The sequence below is a fragment of the Thamnophis elegans genome, chromosome 2 (assembly GCF_009769535.1).
Source record: "Thamnophis elegans isolate rThaEle1 chromosome 2, rThaEle1.pri, whole genome shotgun sequence".
Lineage (NCBI taxonomy): Eukaryota > Metazoa > Chordata > Lepidosauria > Squamata > Colubridae > Thamnophis > Thamnophis elegans.
The window spans coordinates 65,314,739-65,337,312 of record NC_045542.1 but is presented as its reverse complement, the minus strand read 5'-3'; the positions used below and the strand labels follow the sequence as shown (position 1 = coordinate 65,337,312).

At 38.1% G+C, this 22,574-nt stretch overlaps 1 protein-coding gene across 3 annotated transcripts in view; it reads left to right on the top strand.

Moving 5' to 3' along the window:
• The window catches only part of TECR (trans-2,3-enoyl-CoA reductase), a 45,349-nt gene that overhangs the window by 4,011 nt on the left and 18,764 nt on the right, over positions 1-22,574 (top strand). For 2 of the 3 annotated variants that reach the window (XM_032209913.1, XM_032209914.1), the window contains exon 2: positions 16,208-16,258. In XM_032209913.1, the coding sequence (XP_032065804.1) occupies positions 16,208-16,258 (51 nt within the window). Of the gene's footprint in view, positions 1-16,078; positions 16,259-22,574 lie in introns of those variants that run through there. The other variant, XM_032209912.1, reaches the window with a different exon arrangement.

Genomic DNA, 22,574 nt, shown 5'->3' with positions numbered 1-22,574 from the left:
ATCAAATATATTTCTCAATGCTTTTATTTTACTCTGAAGTTAATGAATAAGGAGTTAATCTCAGCTGGAAGCTTAAGACAAAATATGTTGTAAGCAACTTTTTAGTTGTTAAGACATCAGCTGGTTTTTTTGTATGATCAGTGTAGCATTCCCCCCTTAATTAATTATTTTTATAATTAATTCCAGAATCTTATTTCAGATCTAGACTTTGATTTTCAACTTTGTTGAAAATCGAAGTTCTAATTAGCCTTTTGAGATTTATTTTAAAAATTAAATCCTTTAATTTGTATTTACCTAGGAAGCTCACCCTGTGTTTTTACATTTGTTGATCTATAGTTCCTAATGGCTGAAAAGCAATTGACAAGCAATTTCTAAAAGTGATTAGAAAGATATGGGAATCCTATAGCAATTCTATGTCATGTTGATTTCAGAAAATATTGGCCCTGATTAGGTGCCATTATTTCTATTCCTTCATTGCAAGTTCATTTAAACCTATGTTTTCTTCCCCTTACTAGTACATAATGTGTTTCTTCTTATAACTACTACTAAGGGGTCTTAATTAAAGATAAATATGACAGCTTTGATTAAGGTTCAGTTTGGATAGTTTTAAAATTGTATGTTAGGTTTTAAGTACAATAGCTATGTGTTGAAATCTTGGCCTTTTTATATTTTATTATATGTTGCTGACTATAAGATTTTTTTTCTCCGTATCTCTATTTCAGGATTAATTTTAACTGCATTACAATATTAGAAAATCCTTTTTTTCAAATCGCAAAATTACAAATTGAAATTAAGAAACTTCATTTAGCCTGCAATTATCTGGGAATAAGACAACAATATTATAAGACTGATATACACTTGTCACTTACCGTATTTTTTGGAGTGTAAGACACACCTTTTTCCCTCAAAAAAAAGGCTGAAAAATCTGGGTGTGTCTTATACACTGAATACAGCATTTTTGGCCTCCCGAAAACCCGCCCCCTTCACCAAAATGGCCATGCATAGCCTTTAGGAGGCTTCCAGAGTGCTCCTGGGGGCTCAGGAGGGCAAAAATGAGTGACAAATAGACTGTTTTTTGCTCAATTCCCCCCCCAGCCCCCAGGAGCACTCTATGAGCTTCCTAAAGGCTATGCATGCCCCTTTTTTTTAGAAAAAGCAGGCCCTTTTTCATGAAAAACGGGCTGTTTTTTGCTCATTTTGGGGGGCTCACCCCCTAGGAGCACTCTACAAGCCGCCTAAAGGTTATGCATGCTCTTTTTTTTGAAGAAAAAAAATGGGCCCGTTTTATAAAAAAACGGGCCGTTTTTGGGAAGTCTGCAGAGTGCAAAAACTTTTTTTAAAAATTTGCTTCGCGAGTACATGCTGCCATTTTTGTACAACTTGCAGCATTGTTTCCATAGGCATGACATAAGAAATTCCAGTGTAAAATAAATATCAAACCCAAAATGCAAGAAACATTTGGCAAGTTACAAAGGCTAAGATTATCTTTTATGAGCTAAATGGACAAAAAACTTTTAATTTATTTTGATAAGGGTATATATATTTCTCTATTTTCAAACCCTTCATCTACTGAGTGTTTAATATAGTTCTGTTGAGTTTCCCTGGTTTGAATAATTTAAGTAAAAGAGATAATTAACTACTACAGTGGTGTGCTTTTTGTCAGCAAACAGAACATTTCACGTATAAGCCAAGTGAGAATTGCTTTGTAGAGCCACTATAGGCCTTTTAATTGTTGACGTTTTGTTGTACACCAGAGGGTGCTATTAGCTTAATTTTGGAGAATGTGCATTTCAAATAAGATCTCCAATGTTTTCCTGTTTTTTTCCTCCCCTAAATATGAACTGATTTTTAGCAGAAAAAACAATAACCCCATTGCAGCCTGACATAGGATCTATTCGTATTGCTGAATAATTAATCCATGGATTGGTAGAAAACTATTCTAGGAAGAGATCTTTTGCCTCCATTGCCTATCTGTATTTTAAATCTATTGGATTCGTTTTTGCTTCACTGATCAGTATCGGTATCCTGACTGTCAACCTGCAAGTGTGTTAATGAAAATGGTTAATTCTTCTGTCTTAACTTTCCCCCTCCTTAGGTCATTACCTGGTAGAAAACATATCCAAATTAATAAAATGATCCAAGAATTAGATAGGAGTAGCAACTGTGCACCTCTGTACTCTTTCTCTTGTTAAAGATTAAGCACCAGGAAGTGAAAAGGAGCTTACGTGCTGATAAATGTCATCTAGAAACAAGGAAGATCAAGAAATTACTACAAATAATAAAGCAGCAAGTAATAGCTACAGTCAAGAAGTTCAACAAGATAGGAAGCTCAAATTGCACACTATAGTCAGAATTGCACACTATAGACAGAATCTCCAGTTTCAGACAGATCAGAAACATTTCTACTAGGGCATCAATGGAGGAATTACAACGAACCAGTCAATACCTGGCAAAGGAGAAGGGTGTAGTTCTGGCACAGCTATTGAAACAATTCAAAGAAATACTACAAGAGTGCAGCCTGGATAAAGGAGGTGGCTAAGATTTTTTTTGAAATTTAAAAAAAAACACCAAAAATGGTTCAGAACAGGACAAGGAAGATCAAGAATTGGTTAGCTGTAAGGGGGGAGATGATCTGCATGGTTTTTGGTTGAAACATCTGACTCGACTGTACCCACTAATTTTGACATATTGAAGGAGGTCAAATTGAAGATTGGTTAACATTTGGCAAAACATACTAATAACGAAAGATCCAGCAAAAGGGGATACATTAGGAAACCACAGGCCAATTACTTGTTTACCAACAACATTCAAATTGCTAATTGGTGTGGTAGTTGATGCAGTCCAACATCATTGAATTGAAAACAAGTTTTTTTTCTACCTGAGCAGAAAGAAAAACTGCCCAAACAACAGAGGAACAAAAGATTAGTTCCTAATTGACAAGATAAATTGAAAAACTGCAAGAGAAGGAACCTGAATGTAGCTTGGATTAATTACAAGAAGGGCTTCAACTCCCTGCCACATGATTGGATATATAGTCAAGTGTCTAGAAATAACAAGAGTCAGTAGAAAAATCAGGTTTGTTCAAAGATCAATGGCACAGTGAAAGACGCTGTTGCTGGTCAGTGAGGAGACTTCAGAGGTTAATATAAAGAGAAGAATCTTTCAAAGAGATATTTTGCCTCCACTACTGTTTGTCATTGCATTGATTCCCCTGTCAATAGTACGAAACTATGGCTATCAAACATCAAAAATGTCTGCCAGGGTAGCTTATCTCCTTTACATGAATGCTTTATAGCTGTATGGAAAAACATCCTCTGAAATAGAATCACTGTTCAACATTGTCTGTATATACCAGTGATGGCCAATCTTTTTGCCATTGTGTGCCAAAAATGGTGGGGTAGCATGGTGGGTCGTGCATGCACATGCCCACACCCATAATTCAATGCGTCCTCCCCACACACGTGTACTACCTCCCTGCGCATGCGTGCACAGCCCCTCCCCCCTGTTTTGGCACGTGATGGCACAGTGGACTCCTTTTTCACCCTCCCCAGGCTCCAGAGGCTTTCTAAGAGCCTGAGGAGGGCAAAAACAGCCTCTCTCCCCCATTTTCTGACTTCCGGTTTGTGTGTTGGGTTGTTTTTCGCCCTGCGGAGGCGAAAAACTGCCAAAAATGAAGGCTGAAATCAGCTGCCCAGTGTGTGCAGGCGTGCTGGAGCTGACAGGGCAACAATTTGTGTGTCCTAAGAAATGGCTCTGTGTGCCACCTGTGGCACGCGTACTGTAAGTTCGCTATCACTGGTATATACTGCCAAGATATTGCGATGCATGCATTCATTCAATTTACATAGCCACCATTCGTAATCAATGACCCAGGGTGTCTTACAGTTTCCAAAGTATACAACAATTAAAACAAACATTTTAAAAACAATAAAAAAAATCCAAAATAAATATACACAGCAGCCAATATATTTGGCCAGTTAGCCATAAAGTTGGGAAACAAGGTCATTAACACAGTCAGCATCTCAGGCTTGGGAACAAAGCCAGGTTTTTACAACCTTACAAAAAGCCAGTTAAATTGGGGCAATTATCTGAGGGGAGGTTATTCCACAGAGCAGGGGCTACTGCATAAAAGGCCCATCTTCTAAACCCTGCCAGCCAACACAATCTGGTTGATAGGATCTGGATCATGTCCAATCTGCTAGATCAAATTGGATGGGTAGAGATTTTTGGGAAAAAAGTAGTCCTTCAAGTAACTTAGTCCAAGCCATATAGGACTTTAAAGGTGACAACCTTGAATTCGCAACTGGAAAGATATCAATAACCAGTCCAGCTCATGCAATAATGGTGTAGTGTGCTGTATATTTGGCACCATTTACTACTTACATAGCCACATTCTGCACCAACTGAAATGTAGAGCTTGTTGCAATAATCTAAACAAGGTTACAAGAGCATGATGATGGTGAGAAGACTCTCCTGGTCCAGGAATGGGTGCAATTGGCCCACTATTCAAAGATGGGCAAAGGGTCTCCTAGCCATGTTTGCCAATTATTCTTTGAACAGGAGTCATGAGTCTAGGAGGACCCCTAAATTGTGTATCAGGTCTGTCTGGGATAGTGCAGTCCCATTCAGAACCTTCTCTCTGGAGTGTCCAAATACCCATAGCCCAGTGGTGGGTTTCAAAATTTTTTGGAACCTACTCTGTGGGTGTGGCCTCCTTTGTGGGAGTAACTTGCTGGCCATGTGACCATATGGGAGTGGCTTGCCGGCCATGTGACCAGGTGGGAGTGGTTTGTCGCCCATGTGACCGGGTGGGAGTGGCCAAGACGATGTCACTGAATTCTTTGCCCCAATGGATGAACTACAATAACATTAAAATAAGTACAAAAACAATAAAAGAGCTACTTATACAGCAGGAAGATGAGTGTTCTTGCCAGTCTTCAGTATCACTGACCAGTGAATGGGCTGCACAAAGAAGAGACACAGAAATGAACTCTTTCATTGCCATCATTGGGATGAAACTAGCACACAAAACAATAAAGACAGCTACTTACAGAGGGAAGATTACTGCCTTGCTGGTCTTCTGCACCACCACCTCATCACCTTGCTCCAATAACCCGCACAAAGGAGAGACACAGAAAACAAGACTTTAATTGCATGCACTGCACTAGGATGAAACAAGCACAAAAAATAATAGAAACGGAAAATTGCTGTCCTTTTTTGCATTCTTCTGCACCACTACCTCACCACCTTGCTCCAATAACCTGCACAAAGGAGAGACACAGAAAGCAAGACTTTACTATCTCAAGGATGAACCCAGCCCAGAGCACACCCAGCAATAAAGACAGCTACTTACAGAGGAAGGATCACTGGTCTGCCGGTCTTCTGCATACCACTTAGTTTCGGTCTAAGTAGCTATTCAGAGTTAGTGGTTAGAAAGCAATGGTAAAGCAAGATATGGAATTAAAACCAGAAATATTTTGTTGGCTATTTGAAAGGGAGTACAATATATATTTAATTTTACACATGTTAGCAGCTGCTGGAATTGTGTTTGCACAACAGTGGAAAACAGAGATATGAAAATGGATAAATATTACAATGTGCAGGAATAATAAATGACAATTAAAATCAAGAAGGCTTAAATACTTTTTCATGTGGGATTTGGTTTAGCAATTGCTACCTAATGGAAACAGAAATTAGAAATCCAAAAGTATGAAGAAAACACCAATTATGTAAGGAAAGGTCCCTAAAATGTATAGGAAATATACTAGATCATTATTAATGCGTAGATAACTGCGGGACATACACACCCACAAACTATGACATTGCAAGAAAACACCAAAAAATAAGAATCCCCCCCCCCCCAAAAAAGCCTGCAAATGAACCAGTTTTTTCCCCTAGCCCTAAGGACAGGAAAGACAAAGCCACTGGAATAAAAAACCATCAAGGCATTGTGGGAAATTATAAAGGACGGTGCCAGGAAGCTCACAGAACCAGCAACCACCTCAGAATTACCTAAACAACGAGGGTGAAACACACTAAATCTGGCAAAGCTGCCTTGCACCAACCTGGCCTGCCCATAGAAAAGCAGCCACTTTCAGACACATAAACCATGCACCAACCTGCACACTTAAAAGCAACATATTGCATCACAAAGAACATTTGCAAAAGGAACTAACATTTCTTGTAGTAAATATATTTTATAAACAATTAAAAATAAAATTTCCCTAAAATAATTTTAAAAAGATATTCTATTAATAAAAAAAATCCTTAAAAACCATTGTTAAGTACTCCACCAGCAATAATTTATACTGTAACTATTTTAAGGTATTGTACCAGCCATAGTATACTGTAAGCATTATTCCACCAGCAATAATTTATACTGTAACTATTTTAAGGTATTGTACCAGAAATAGTATACTGCAACCATTATTCCACCAGCTATAATATATACTGTAACCATTTCAAACTATTCCACACACAATAATTTAAAATGAAACCATTAAAAATATTCCATACACAATAAATTACAATAAAACTATTTTTTAAAAAATATATGCACAATACATTTTAAAGTATTGAGTATAGAATTTTAAAATGGTTTATTTTAATTTATTTTGGATAGAATCTTTTTTTAAATAGTCTAAGGCAATTTAAAAAAAGAATCCACAAACAATAAATTGAAGTAAACCTTTTAAAATATTCTATACTCAACTACTTTTAAGTAAAACTATTTTTAAAAATTCTATTCACAATAAATAAAATATTATTTTAAAATACATTAAAAGAATAAAAGAAAAAAAAACGGGTCACTTACCAGCATGGCAGAATCAGCAGCACTTCATACGATGGATCCGATTCCGATGCGATGGATGGCTGCAACAGGGAGCAGGCAGGCAGAGCAGGAAGCAGGACAGATAAGGACACTGGACTGGAGGGACAAGGCCGGGGTTGTCACTAAGCACATCGCCTGGCAGGCTTAGCCAGCCAGGCGAGGCTAGAGGGGGGGGGCGGGAGGCTTTTGGCCACGTGGAGTAAGCCATCCTGCGGCTTTCGCTAGGGAAGGTCTTGAGACCTTCCCTCGCAAAAGCCTAGGCCGCTGCTGCCGCCATCGCCCACCCACCTTCGGCGTGTGGCACACACTAGCCTGCAGTTTTCGCTAGGGCAGGCCCTGATGGCCTTCCCTTGTGAAAGCAAGGCCACCACCACCGTGGCTGCCTCCCACCGGCCTTTGGCTGTGTGGTGTATGCCAGCCTGCGGCTTCGAAAGCTAGGCTGCCACCACCACTGCTGCTGCTGCTGCCTCCCACCCACCTTCAGCTGCGTGGCGTATGCCAGGCGCGGTTTTTGCTAGAGAAGGCCTGAAGGCCTTCCCTCGCAAAAGCTAGGCCACCAATGCTGCCGCTGCCCACCTGCCCTCTGCCACATGGCGTACACCAGCTCGTGACTTTCGTGAGCTGGCGTAAGCTAGCCTCCCGAGTCCCGCCCCCCCTTGCTCTTAGTTGCTTACCTGAGGGAAGCAGCAAGCTTCTGGAAGGCGAAGCGAACGGAAGACCAATCAACAAGCTGTCAGCTCAGGAACGAGAAAGAGGAATGTTGGCTGTTGGCGCCACACTTTTAAACAGGTCGCCTCCAGCCCGCTCACTGATTGGCTGGACTCCAGTCTCCAGCCAATCAGTGAGCGGCGGGCTGGGCTAGCCTAGTTTAGTGCAGACGGGCGGGGGAGCGAGCGAGCTGTGACGGGATGGCAAGGGCAATCGAGTGACAGGACCGGTGCCGGCGTTCCTGGAAGTTACTTCCGGGTCCACCGGTCCTCACCGGCTCGCTGGATTTTACGAACCGGTTCGTCTGAACTGGTGCAGACCGGCAGAAACCCACCACTGCCATAGCCACTCAATCTTGTTAGGGTTTAGTTGGAACCTGTTTTGCATCCATGAAATCCATGGTGTCACTCTAGGGGTGTGGAGTAGAGCTATAAAGCTGAGTGTTATGAAATAGTATTGGTTTTCCTGCCTATGCAGGGGGTTGGACTAGAAGACTTCCAAGATTCCTCCAACTCTCTTATTCTATTCTATATTGATGATATCTGATCCCAAACCAACAGATGACCACATCCACTGGCTTCATGTAAATGTTAAATAGAAGGGGAGAAATAATAAAATCCGGAGGCATTTCACAAAATGGAATCCATGGGCTTGGATCTCTCTCCCCCTATCAACATTCACTGGAGCTCACCCCAAAGCGAAGATAGTAATAGCTGTCTTAGGTACAATACAAAAATACCTAGAGCACCACTTGCATTGGCATTGACAAAATCATTACCCATCAATTGCAAAAGGCAATTTTACCTGGAATAGCTTATACATTCTGTGACAATACATTTACATCATCAAACAGCAACTTCTGCCTAACCCAGGTCCTTGGGAAGGACTTGATAAGTGTATTAAAATGGCAAATCTAGCCTAAACATCTTGCTGGTTGTGCAACCAACCCTAATAACAATATGTTGAACCAATGTGTTACCACATTTCTGTATTCAGCTTATAGGCTACTTATCTTTGCTGTCACTATAATGACTGAATGGCGCTAATCAGAAAGGTATCAAATGTTTTTCAAAGAGCCTCTTGGCACCTGGCCCACTGCTGTCTTTTTATAAATTGGAAAGTCAAGTCTAATTTATTTTCACATCTTCACTCTTACTGAAGGGTGTTGAAATTGTCTTTACTTCTGCCAACTATCTTTTCATAACTATTTGAAGAATGCTAGAGCTATGATAAATGCACATTGCTTTTTAGTTTTACATTGATGAATATAACTTGAGGCTTATTTTTAGCTACCTGGTTTCCAAAGTAAAACTGCACAAGGAATTTTTGTTAGGAGAACTAAGTTTGTGATTTAGCTACTGACTGTAGATTGTGTATCTGAAGAACTGATTTCAGTTATGGAATGAAACTGTAATAAAGAATGAAATTTTCTTTTGGGACATAAACTTCTTAACGGTTATATTTTTGTGAATGTGTTAGATGGATAAAACAGCAGGGAATCAGTCTGACACAAGTTTGAGTGTTAATATTTTCAATCAGTGGGGAATTAAGAGATACTGTTACCACATTCTTACACTGTCTTCAGTTGCATCTGAGAGCAAGGGGGGCGGAGAGCAAACCATAATTTCCTGATACTGTTCATACTGATCTTAGGCAACTGCATATGCACCTGTAGTAGTCATAGCCAGCCAAGCATATGGTCTCCTCCCCCCTCCCCCCAACATCTCTAGCTACTGCTTCTGTTCTATATTAAAATAAGACCTCAGAACAAATCAGAGTGGATGCTTCTATAGCTATACTACTTACGGGCACAAAGGTTCTGGGTACACCTGCTACTTATGTCTGCTTGTTCAATTTCATCTTGAATTATATAAAAAAAGTACTAGCCATAGGACTACGGAACTAGCTCCAGTTTTTTATTTCCAGGAAACTTTATATGCAGTTTTTTTTTCCCTTCCAGTAGATTAAGTATGCAATGGCCCGTGGCCACTTTGCCCTGCCTAGGTTTAATCTGTCCCAGAGACAGTCATGGTAGATTATACATACTTAATAATTTTCTAGTTATCTACCAGAACAAGCCTACACTAAGTACAACATTTATTTACTTCTGCAGTATATTTGTCCTTTTGTAGATAAAGCCCATCAGATTTAGACAGAAACTGCAGTTAATTAGAGCAACAATTGAAATACCGGTAGTAGAAATACCACATAACTAACTTAAATGCATCTTGACAAAGAAATCTCAGAAATTAAAAACCCTGGGAACTAAAAAAGATATTTGCAGGAATTAAAAAGATAACAGACTAAACACAAGGCAGGATTTTTAGATACTATATATTATAAATATATAGCAAGCTATTCTTTAGAAAGTTTAAATTTATCTCACTAAACAGCATTATTATAGAGAATTTGAAAGAAAGGTTCTATTAATTTTAGTGATTATATGGGCATATATAGGAAGAGATAACGCCTTGAAATGTCATGCCTATGAACCTATGAATCAGGTCTCCCTAAAGAGATGTAGAGAGTTATTACTGCTTATATGAAATTAGAATTAATATTTAAGCTGTGTGCTTGAATTTTGTAAGATGTTACTAATTTAGCTATTTAAATTTATTTTTAACATTTTGAGTATAGATTGGATGTGCCTTTGTTATGCCAATTAGGAACATTCTGTCTATGAGAGAATTTCTGTGCAGCGAAGTGCACATTTATTTAATCCTTATAATCTCTGTGGGCAAATTCAGTTCATCCATAAAAGAAATGTTACATTCAAATGTGGCATTATGAATAGACTTCTAGAAAGTTTTCAACATTGAATTGTAAGTCACAACAATTTTAGTTGTGGCCACATAGTGGGAAATCTATGTGTTGTATGCTTCTTTGCATTTTTATATTTTATTTCCACTTCACTGCTTAGACAAGCAACGTGTTGGAATGATGTGTGGGTGGATATCTCAATGAACACCACCCTTATTTGCAAGATTTCTTGTGTAAAATGTGTGCTTGAAATAGTTTGTAGTATATGCAGGTCTGATTAGGATAAGCAATTCAGATGTTGATCTCTAAATTCCACTATTTCCCCTCACCCCTCACATCAACAACACTTACTTACCAGGGCTTCTTGCTTTTTTTTGTATCAGGTTGCTTCTGTCTGGGTTAGTTGTTCTTCTTACTTTCATGGTGATTTTTTAAAAAACAATTCCCACAGACTTATTGAGAGGCTTCAATTGGAGGCTGCTTTATTTTCAATATATTCTAATGTTTCTTGCATTTCTCTAGCATCAAGTTGTTTTTCTGGGGCTTTACTCTCTCTCTTAGTAGATCGTATTATCTTCAATTCTTGCTGCGCAACTGATTGTAGTTTACAGCAGCTTAATTTGGTCAGTGTGATCTATGTGTTGCTTTCCACTGAAATAAATTCTTTGTTCTAGAAGCTCTGAGGTATGAGAGTAACCATTCCTGTCTGAGGCACAGTTCTATTAATACCCCTGTTTGGAGCTGTTCCTTGGTATCTGTTGGACATACTGAACAGACTCCAAATTTTTGTCCCACTCAAGACAGCTCTTAATTTCAAAGAGCTAAGCTCTTATATAAATAAGAGAAGAAAAAGATTATGTTTCTGTCTTTTGGAAAGAGTGATGATTACATTTATTTAATATAAAAAAGTTTTGTAAGGTTGAGTATAATAGTATAATTAATCTGGTTCAAGATCCTGTCATTACGAATAAACTTATTCTAAAAACATAAAATATCAAGGGACAAACATTAGCAACCTTTGAAACCTAATTATAGGTCATCCCTAACTTTTCAAAACTGAGTCCAAAATTTCAGTTGGTAAGCAAGATCATTGTCAAGTGAATCACTGTAGCGGTTAAGTTAATCTTGCCTCATTTTACAATGTTTGTGCCACAGCTGTTAAGTGAGTCTGGCTTCCCCATTGGCTTTGCTTTTGAGAATGTTGCAAAAGGTGATCACATGACCACAGAATACTGCAACTGTCATAAATACATGACGGTTGCCAAGCGTCCAAATTTTGATTGCATGATCATTGGGATGCTGCAATGGACATGTGAAAAACAGCCATATGTCTCTTTTTTCAGTACCGTAGTAACTTTGAACAGTCACTAAATGAATGGTTGTAAGTTAAGGAGTATGTGTATTGCACTTACAGTTTGATGAGTAACAAGATAATTATAGCTGATTTGCAAAGGATTTGTCATGCATTGGGCTAAAACTGTATCAAAATAATAGCTCCTACATTCTTTTACTTTTGCTTGTCTTCTTTTTAGGTATTTTAACGTATCAGAGTAGAAGATGATTTATTTTAATCTTGTTGATTTATTCCCAGGAATAAATTAGGGCCTGAAATAAAAAAAATTAAAAAATAGGAGGAAATCTGTATGAGGTATTAGAATGTAGTATTTTGTAATTACAGAATATCCATTTTTTTGAACAGGGAATGATAGTAAGGATCATGTTAGACTTTTTTAAATATCAAACTGCATACCCCCCTTTTAAAATTATTCAGTATTTTATTTAATCTTTTTCACTTTTAGAAGAAACATAATCTGATCTAATGAACTTGCTATAAAAGTTTAAATCCCTCATGGTCTTAGCTATCAATCACATCAAGTTTCCAGAGATGATGTCAGCAATCTTGGACATTTTTGACATTTGATCATGCATGCTTATAGACAGGGAGATAGCTTTTACAATCTTCAATGTATTTATTTATTTTTGGACTAGATTCATTGTTTCTAAAAAACCTTTTAATTGTTCTTCCTTTGGATTAATTAATCATTTAATTTTAAGGGCCTGATAATTTACCTATGCCAGTTGTAGAAATGGCTGGTTAAAGTGACCAGGAAAAGGACTGAGTGACCTGGTTATGGTAGACAACACTCTGATTCTCATAGGTGATGTAGAACTTGAAGCATGAGCATTTTTGTCCTCCAAGATGGCTTCCTGGCTTTTTATATAGTTGACAATGGTTGATTGAATATCTATGAATGTTGAAAAATTGAGCCATTATATCAGAGTGGTTCTACTTTTCTGGGACCTAGTATATAGGACCCACTAGAAGTAACAGAGTTCTGAACAATTAAGTTAAAGATCAGTCCATAACAGCGGTTTGCTATACCTGTAATCTATAACATTGAACAGATACCATCACTCCCCTAATAGTGTATTCTTTTCTTTGCACATTAAGAATTATATAGACTCTGAACATGGAGGTTTCACATAATTAAAGTAGCTAATGATATAAATAATAACAAAATAGAAAAGAATTCCACTGTAGATTTTCAATTTATTTGTTTAAACTACAGGTGATCCTTGCTTACCAACTGCTACTTCATCAACTGCTTGAAGTTATAGTGCTGAGAAAAAAAGATGTACAACTAATCCTTAAGATTGTGGTGGTTGCAGCATACTTGCAGTCATGTGATCACAATCACATGATAGGTACTTGGTGACTAACCAGCATTTATGATGGAGGCAGTGTCCCACAGACACATGATTGTGATTTGTGATTTTCATAGCTGGCTTCCAACAAATCATGTCAGTGTCAAATCTGGCAAGAAATCACAAGTCCTAGTCATATGACATTGCATAGGAAAATGTTTTATGTTATTAGGTCGTATATAACTAGTGTGAATTGGTTTAAGTCATATTTCAATGTATTCTGTCAATCCCACTACAAATTTATTTATATACTACTAAAACTCTTGTGTCTGTAACCTTTAACCAGGCGAAACAATGAATCATAGGAAAAACCTTTTGAACCAAGGTACCTCAAATGAGCTAACTTACGGAATGTGTCCAAAATCCTGGACCCATGACTCCGGTAAAAATTGAAATTTGGCAAATTTTATAAAGCATTTTATGACATAAAAATCATAATAAAGAATTCTATAACATAATACCAAATGCCATAAAATATTTCCTGAGGGCAATGGTTGACGTTTGATTGCACACCAGTGATGTTAAACGTTTTTCGTCTCGGGTGCCAAAACCACATGCGATGCACTCATGCTATTACGCGGGCTTGCGTGCCTACCCTATAATTTAATGCCCCCCTGTGTATTCATGCATGACCCACCCCTGCTGCCCCGCGCATACACGCACGAGTTTCTTGGAGTCTGGGAAGGGTGAAAACGGCCTCCCATGCCCCCCCAGAGGCCAGAAACGGCCCGTTTTCTGACTTCCAGTGAGCTCTGTAGGTCCATTTTTTGCCCTCCTCAGGCTCCAGAGGCTTTCTAGGAGCCTGGGGAGGGTGAAAAATGACCCAACATGCAAACTGGAAGTTTGGGAATGGACTTCCAGGTTGCCCTTTGGGCCATTTTTCTCCCTCCGGAGGCTTCCCAATGCGCAAACCAGAAGTCTGTTCCCAAACTTCTGGGGAGCCTCTGAAGGGCGAAAAACGACTGAAAATCAAGGCCGAAAATCAGCTGGCCATTGACAGGACATTGCCTTGCCCTCAGAAATGGCTCTGCATGCCACCTGTGGCACGCATGCCATAGGTTCGCCATCATGGTGCTATATACAGTGCAACATGGGCTACTTTCAAGACAGATGCATTTCTGAATACCTGCCTTAATTTTTTAATAACTTTTCAATTACATTAGTAGTTTTACCATTGTTGAAGGCATTGAGGAATCTGGTAAAGAAATATCTCTGAAAAAATTATACCATGGGGAATGGGTTGTCTTAAGTTATTTTTTTTAAAGCAAGCAATCTATAATTATTTAAATACGTTCGAGTCTATGTGTTTTAATGTAAATTTTCTGAGCTAAAAAATAATCCAAGTTATGTGGATGCTTGATACATCAAATTGCAATAGAGAATTGTGAAGAAATTGTCTGTTTTGTTGTGAAGAAATAATCTGTGGTAGATTTCTTTTAAATGGTTTATATCAGTGATGGCGAACCTAGGGCACGCGTGCCACAGGTGGCACGTGGAGCCATTTGTCAGGGCACGTGAGGTGCTGCCCTGTCAGCTGGCCAGCGCGCAAGCGTGCACTGGCCAGCTGAGTTCACCCTTTTTAAAAGCCATTTTTTGCCCTCCCTAGGCTCCAGAGGCTTTATAGGAGCCTGGGGAGGGAGAAAACAGCCCCCCCCGGAGGCCTCCGGAGGCTTCATGAACTTCCCTGAAGCCTCTGGATCGCAAAAAACCGGCCCTACGGGCAAACCAGAGGTTCAGGAACGAATTTCCGGTTTACTCAGAGGGTCATTTTGATTGGTCCGAAGGCTTCAGGGAAGCTTCCTGAAGGTCCCTGAACCCTTCGGAGCGCTTAAAACGACCCTCCGAGCAAACCAGAAGTAGCTTCCAGTTTGCTCAGAGGGTCATTTTGACTGCTCTGGAGGCTTCAGGGAAGCCTTCTGAAGGTTCCTGAAGGAGGGCTTCGGGGGGGGGGGCGGGGGAGGCTGTTTTCGCTCTCCCCAGGCTCCTATAAAGCCTCTGGAGCCTGGGGAGGGCGAAAAAAGCATGCAAAAAATGTGGGTGCGCCTGTAGTGCGTGCATGTGCACTGGGGGGGTGTCACGCATTGCATTATGGGTGCCGCACGCCTGCACATGACCCCCCCTGCGCTCCCCCCACTTAGGGCATGCGAGCCAAAAAAGGTTCGCTATCACTGGTTTATATTATTAAGGGATTTAAGACAGTGCCTATACATAAACTATATTTTTGTGAGCCCAGAAACAGATCACTAACACATAAAGCCGCTGTGGACTTATATCACACAATATACACACCTTGTTTCTGACCACATCTTAGCAGCCATCTTTTGTACTTGTTGAAATTTCCAATTATATTCAAAGGCAGCTCCTTGTGCTACAGCAAGCATTAAGTAATTTATCCTAGCATGATACTCCCCCCACCAAAAAAAATACCTAGGAATTGTTGTTCGGATTCTTGTGTTACTGTAATAGAAACTCCTGGTCTCCTGGGCAGACAAAAATTCTAGGCTCTAATATCAATAGAGAGCTGGATAAGATCCTAGAAATTTTTTAGTTTTGCCAAGCAGCCTTCTGTATTCATATGCAGTCGAAGGGAGAATTATCTGAGTACCTTATCCACCCCAAAAGATGGCTTGTGAAATCTGGACATGAATGGGTTAGCATGGTCTTTTGAATGAAAGATTAACTTTGAAGCAAGATGGGTGGCAAATAAATTTCATAATAAAAATAAAAGACTTTAAAATTTCCTGATATGACTTAACTGGCCAAGAGGCTGCTTGCAAGAAGTTCTTTGCTGGGCTCAGTTTTATATTTAGCTGAGAAGGGTTCAGCTACCATACTATCGACTTACGTCTTGGAACATAACTTCAGAACAGACCAAAAGGGAAGCCCCTTTATTTGCTGAGCTGAATTGCTTGAAAGGCTGAACTTCGAGTCTTAATCTCAACAGGAGCTTTTTTTCTTTCAGACTCAAATTTTCACACAGATCAGAAATGATCCATACTTAAATTTTGATCATAGGGAAGGAAGCTTATTGTGAACAAGTCTATTGACTGAACATACTCTTTGGGATTTGCTGCTTTGTGAAGAAGCATGGATGGGAATTTGTTGCCCATAGATGGGTGTCCACCTCTTCAAAGAAATATCAGTGATTCAGGGCCACATCATCCTATTAAGAAATCTAAAAGGGGTGTTCTTTTTTTTGAGGTGGAGATCCTGGATGCCAAGACCCGGGAAAAGCTGTGCTTCCTGGATAAGGTAAGTGTCCTAATCTCAGAAGGAAGATTTGAAGCTGAAGTTGACTTTTCATCATTGCAGAGCTTTAGAATTGCTTTAGTCTTTAAAAAACCATAGTCTTGTACTTTCATACTGAAAAGGTGAGTTATTTACTAAAAACTGCCATAAAACAAAGCTTGAATGAAATATACATGAAGTTGGAACTTCAGTTAGCAAGTGAGATCTACATGTGCAGGACTTATAGTTAGCAATGTGAGATATTCATGCACAGGAAATTATAGTCAGTTGCAAAATATATCAATATTTGCTATCAAAAGGCAAATACACATGTTGCAAAACTATAAGAAATATTTTTGTTTTGCAGTTGTGTGATACACCGTTGAACTCCCAAATTGTTCTATAATCATGACCACCTATCTCTGATCTGAATGTGTTAATCATCTTTTAGGCTGTGTTTGATATCAAGTCCTTTTAGGACAGCTCTAGAACTATGAGTATAATAAGCATGTGATCTGGCCACCAGTAGAGATTTTTTCATTTGTTTTTAATGCTGGTGTGATACCTCCCTATGTATATCCTAAGTAAAGAACAAAGGCATGAACCCTAACTCCATGGAGATAGATTTGTAACATAAATGGAAGACAGAACTGTAAATCATTTGGAACAGTTTGTTATCTTTAATCCCACTTTCATTCTTACATAATAATTGCACTATCACTGAGTTAATGGTTAATTTCCCAGAAAAAAATAATTCTTCTGGATCTGCACATCTACCACTGTAACTAGACACACCTTCAGATTTTGGATATATTTGAACCCCCAAAATATGAAAGTTGTTTTGGTTTAGTTTAGATAATGAAATTCTATAATTGTTTACACATCTGGTTGGCTTGAGGAAACACAAATGAGAGGACTTCAGTTTTGTTGCTTGTTTCAAAAAGTACAATCCACTGAAAATTTCCTACTGGCTAAATTTTTCAATCTTTAAAGATTCAGAACTCTTGTATAAAATAGCTATTAGTGCCTTTTGGCTCAAGAACTTACTCAAAGACACAGTACCAGGTGTATCTATAAGATAAGTAAATTTTTCAGACATCAGTCTACTAGGTGGAATTTGTTATTGCAAAGAATGACAAATCCCATCCAAAAGTGCTAGCCAATCTGATTAAGGGAAGGATTTTGAACCCTTAATATGGTGACACCTTAGTTACAAATGTCTCTCTGTATTTGCATTATCAATCCTTTTTCTATACAAAGTAGTTTAGAGAGAGATTTTTTTTGAGATGCATGTTTTTTTGGATGAGATAAACTTTGAAGGTAGAAAACATATTTTATGAGAAAGGAAAGGAAAAACAGAAGAGCACCAAAAAGGGAAATTCACTTATTCTTTTTTTGTCCCAAAGATTTACTAACCATGGCAGCTCAGTTTTGTGTCAACACTGAGTGGCAGTAGCATCTTGCTCTTTTTCATTTTGATTCCTATGGGTATTGTTAATCCTTTCAGACAAATGAGACTCCTGCATTGACTGTTGAGGAAGCAAAGAGACTAAATATAGAGATGAGACTAAAGTAACATCCATATAGTGGTAGTGGTCAGCCAAGCATAATCCTAGTTTCTTCCACATTTTTTATGCCATGTATGACATTTGGACCCTAGTCTTATCTCCCAGTTACTGATTTCTTTACTAAAGTGCTACTGTCTTCCATAGCCGCGCATTTACATTATTTTACTATGTTGTAGTATGGCAGAACATACTTTTTCTGTCTGTGAATGTGTGGCTGTTACGTATGTAGACATAATGATTAAAAATTCTAGAAATATAAAAATGCAGCTCAGAATTCCAGCACAACATTCCTATACCCATTTTATTATTATTACATGCATTTTAAGTCACTTTAATCAAACAAATATAAGTAATTTACAAAAGGGATTAACAATAAATCAGCCACAGAAAAAAAGACATATATTTTCAAAATTCTTTCAACTCAATAATAACAGCAAAGCAGCATCCATACACATCTCAAGTCAGTATGTCATCAATTCCCAACTGCCGAGAGCCCTTCTACGAGAGAGCTGGGCGGTTAGGAAATGCCATAGTGCAATTTCCAAAACAGGATCCACACAACATAAACAAAGCATGCACTTCATCCACTGATGTTAGATATAGCTATAAAATAGGAAATACGGTGTCTAAAAATCTCAAAAACCAACATAATATGTTTTAATCATGCACAAATCTGTATGGTCATTTCCTCTAAACCCATAATTTGCCTCTCCAGCTGAATACTGTCCTTCGCAAAAGAATGCATTCAACCTCCTTTGTTTGTTTTCTGCCTTTTTATAACAATGTCTTCTCCCATCAGTAAAATAAATTCCTTTTAACTACATTGTTTCTTTTGTCTTTCACCTCTAGTTGGGCTTCCATACAAGATTGGAATTGGGCAGAATAAATGATTAGAATGAAAGTATAAATGCTCTCTGTTCAGAATTATAGATGGTGACTGTTGAATAAGAACTACACCAACTTCCTTATTTTGCTTATTGATCATTACTCATATGGCACATTTTCATCACAGAAAACATATATTTAAAAGGAAAAGTATTCATTTAAGAAATCTTTACCAATATGCACCTAACAATGTTTTTAATACTCACACTGCAATTAAGTAATCTTTTCCACAATCTTTGTACATTATGGTATTAATTTTACTATTACACTTTTTGTGGAGACTTTTTTGCATTGTATCCATAGCATCGATAGCTCTGGTATTAAAAGTTTGAATTGAATCAAAGAATGTTTACCTATTCTTCATTCATTTTCAGTATTTTTTATCATTGCTTGATTACTTGATTGCTTGAATGAAATGTGGAGTATTTTTGGTAGCTTGGGAATGAATATGAGAATAAATTAAAACCACCTAATATTTTTCTTCAAATTAATATAGGTACCAATTGTTTCTTAGTTTTTCCTATCACTCTCCTCTTTCCCCCTCTCCTTTTCCCATGTTCCAACTTTCAATATACCCTGTCCCTTGTGCAACTTCCACCTGCTCCACATGGATGAAATAGTAAGGTAGCCAAGAGTTTATAATGGTTTCCTTTTTCCACCTTTGTTTATATTCGCCCGCAGAGCATTCATATACATATATACATATATGCTGCATGCTTTTGTGCCATGCAAAATCTATTTAAAACTTTAAAATATCTTCTGTGCCACATAGCATAGTCACTTCAACCTGCAAATCTGTTATTTCATTATCATTTTTTTTCTTTTTAAACTTGGAAATAAATAAATCTATAGGCTGCAGGGATTCTATCTCTCTCATGTATCAGGATTAGGAGAGATAATACCAGGTAAAGATGTCCCAATGGAAGTAGTGGTGGCAGCAGTAATTGTCAAGTAGTTACACCAAAATCCAGAGTAGTTTTGGAAGAGAATTGAGATATTCATGGTTTATACAGATATCATGGATAGTAATGGATAATACAGATACAATTTTTCACGTTTGTCATAGTAATACCCAAATATTTAATCTTCTCAATTTGTACTGTTTTTGAAGCATAAATCAATGCTACCCATTTTATAGAATTCTTTCCAAAATACTTATCTTCCAAAACTTTAAACAGAAAAGATTTGAAAGATACAATTGAAACTGGTGAAGAGACTAAACTCCCACTCAGGTTGAGAGTTCAATCCTAGGTAGCAGGAGATCTTTCTCTCCTAGGGCACGCACAAAGAAAAAAAATATGTGAACTCCTCAGCTCCATCCAGTTGCCTCAATTCTACCCCGAATAGGGTCTCTACAGGGTCATAAAAAAGGAAGTTTTAAAAAGTGAGATTATTAATATACTCAAAAATGGAAAGCTTCAGTACCATTCACAATGGAGAAAGATTATAGTTGGGAAAGATAATAGAACTTGCAGAAATGACTAAATTGACTTCTTTGATTAGAGAAAAGACAACATCTATATTTGTTGCTGAGTGGAAACACCCTATAGGCCTTTCCATGTAACAGAAAAAAATGAAAGCACCCTATAGGCCTTTGCATGTAACAGAAAAAAATGAACTCCTGATCTATGGTTTTGATGATTAGAAACTATTAGATAATAGAAAAGGAAAACTTTATTTTGTAAACATAGAGGGGCAATTTTGTAATCATACAGATAGTCACTGGTGGGTTCCTACCAATTTGGACTGGTTCGGCTGAACTGGTAGTAGCTTGGCGGCCTGGGTCATTGGAACCGGCAGCGATCCAGGCCTGCCACGCCCCTGAACTAGTTCTCTCTTGTTTTTTGCTTCTGTGCATGCACAGAGCAATTTGTGTTGTACAAACTGGCAGTAGCGGCTGCCGGAACCCACCACTGCAGGTAGTCTTGGCTTACAATTGCAATTAAGCCCAAAATTTCTGTTACAAGCAAGACAGTTGTTAAGCAGGTTTTGATACATTTTATGACCTTTCTTGCCATAGTTGTTAAGTGAATAACTGCAGTTAAGTTAGTAACAAAGTTGTTAAGTCGGTTCTACCACAAAACCGCGGACGACAAAATCGCGGTCGACAAAATCGCGTATGTGACGTCATCACAGCGCGACGAAAAAGATCGAAAAATGTAAAAATAAAGCGAAAACCTTACACTAACCCCCCCAAACCTAACCCTAAACCTAACCCTAAAGCTAACCCTTAACCTAACCCTAAACCTAACCCTAAACCTAACCCTTAACGTAACGAAAAACCTAACGCTAACCCTTAACCTAACGCTAAACGTAACGCTAACGCTCTAACCCTAACCCTAACCCTTAACCTAACCTTAACCCTTAACCTAACGCTTACCTTTATGTGAATCGGCTTGCTGTAATTTAATTTTTATTTCAATTTTTCGATCTTTTTCGTCGCGTTGTGATGATGTCACATACGCGATTTCGTCGACCGCGCTTTTGTGGAACGCGGTTTTGACGGGTCACGGCATCGTGAATCTGGCTTCCCCATTGACTTTGCATGTCAGAAGGTTTTTAAAAGGGGATCACATGACCGAGGGACACTGCAACCATCATAAACACATGCCTGTTGCCAAGCATCCAAATTTGAGCACATGCCCATTGGGATGCTGCAGTGGTCATAAATATGAAAAGTGATAAGTCAGTGCTGTTGTAACTTTGAATGGTCATTAAATGAATGCTTTTAAGTTGAGGACTACCTGTACTTGTATTTGCTGCAAAGAAAATTAAGTCTCTTATTTCTATTTATTTTTATCTTTGTTGCACTTTTGTCTTTTTTTTCCCTTTTCTTTGTTTATTTTATATTAGTTTTTGATAGTTTTTTCAGATTTTTTGAAAGAGTGCCTAGATTTGCAGGGGTTTTCCCAGCCTCTATTAACCTTGGATATATTCACTTTTTAATTTGTTTTAATGCTTAGTCTTTGATCCTTATGTTCCCCCTGGCTAATATAGATAGAAAGAGAGTGTGTGAGAGGTGGGCACAGAAACAAATGCAGATTTACAATTTTTGTAGTTCATTTTCTGAATGAAACACCATTGATACCTTCATGTTCACATGCATATCTTAGATTTGAATTCTTTAAGAATCAAGCAGAAAATACTCATTCCATGTTATAACTTCCAAGAACTAAATTTCCCAGGCATGTTTATAACTCCTAGCAAGAATTGATCAGTTTTTTGAAATTTAGTTAGCCCCACCTAGACACTTTATATATATATATATATATATATATGTATGTATGTATGTATGTATGTATGTATGTATGTATGTATGTCTGTCTGTCTGTCTGTCTGTCTGTCTGTCTGTCTGTCTGTCTGTCTGTCTGTCTGTCTTTCTTTCTTTCTTTCTTTCTTTCTTTCTTTCTTTCTTTCTTTCTTTCTTTCTTTCTTTCTTTGGTTATTCGGGTTTTCTCAATTTTCGCAATTGCTCCTGGAAGCACAAAGCCGAGCAAACAAGCCTGAAGATGACGAATGAGACTTCGTCGAAACGTTGCCAAGACACTTCCAATTTTACGCGGGAGAAAACCCGAATAACCAAAGACCTACATACTAACACCCGCGAAAACCTCAGAATGTATGTATGTATGTATGTATGTATGTATGTATGTATGATGAAAATGTAATTAACAAATTCATGCTAAGTGTTTTTATTACACAAGAAGGCTTTTAATTGCAATAAAGTTGCTTTGTTGCTTTATAAATTTTATGAGTGTGCCACTACATTGTAAAGAACTAACTAGCCTTCAAGTTACAGTAGGCAGTCAGTATTGGTGACATTAGTTTTGATTTAAGAAGTCAGTTTCAGTATCCTTTGACTATTGATTCATTTCATTCAACCCTAT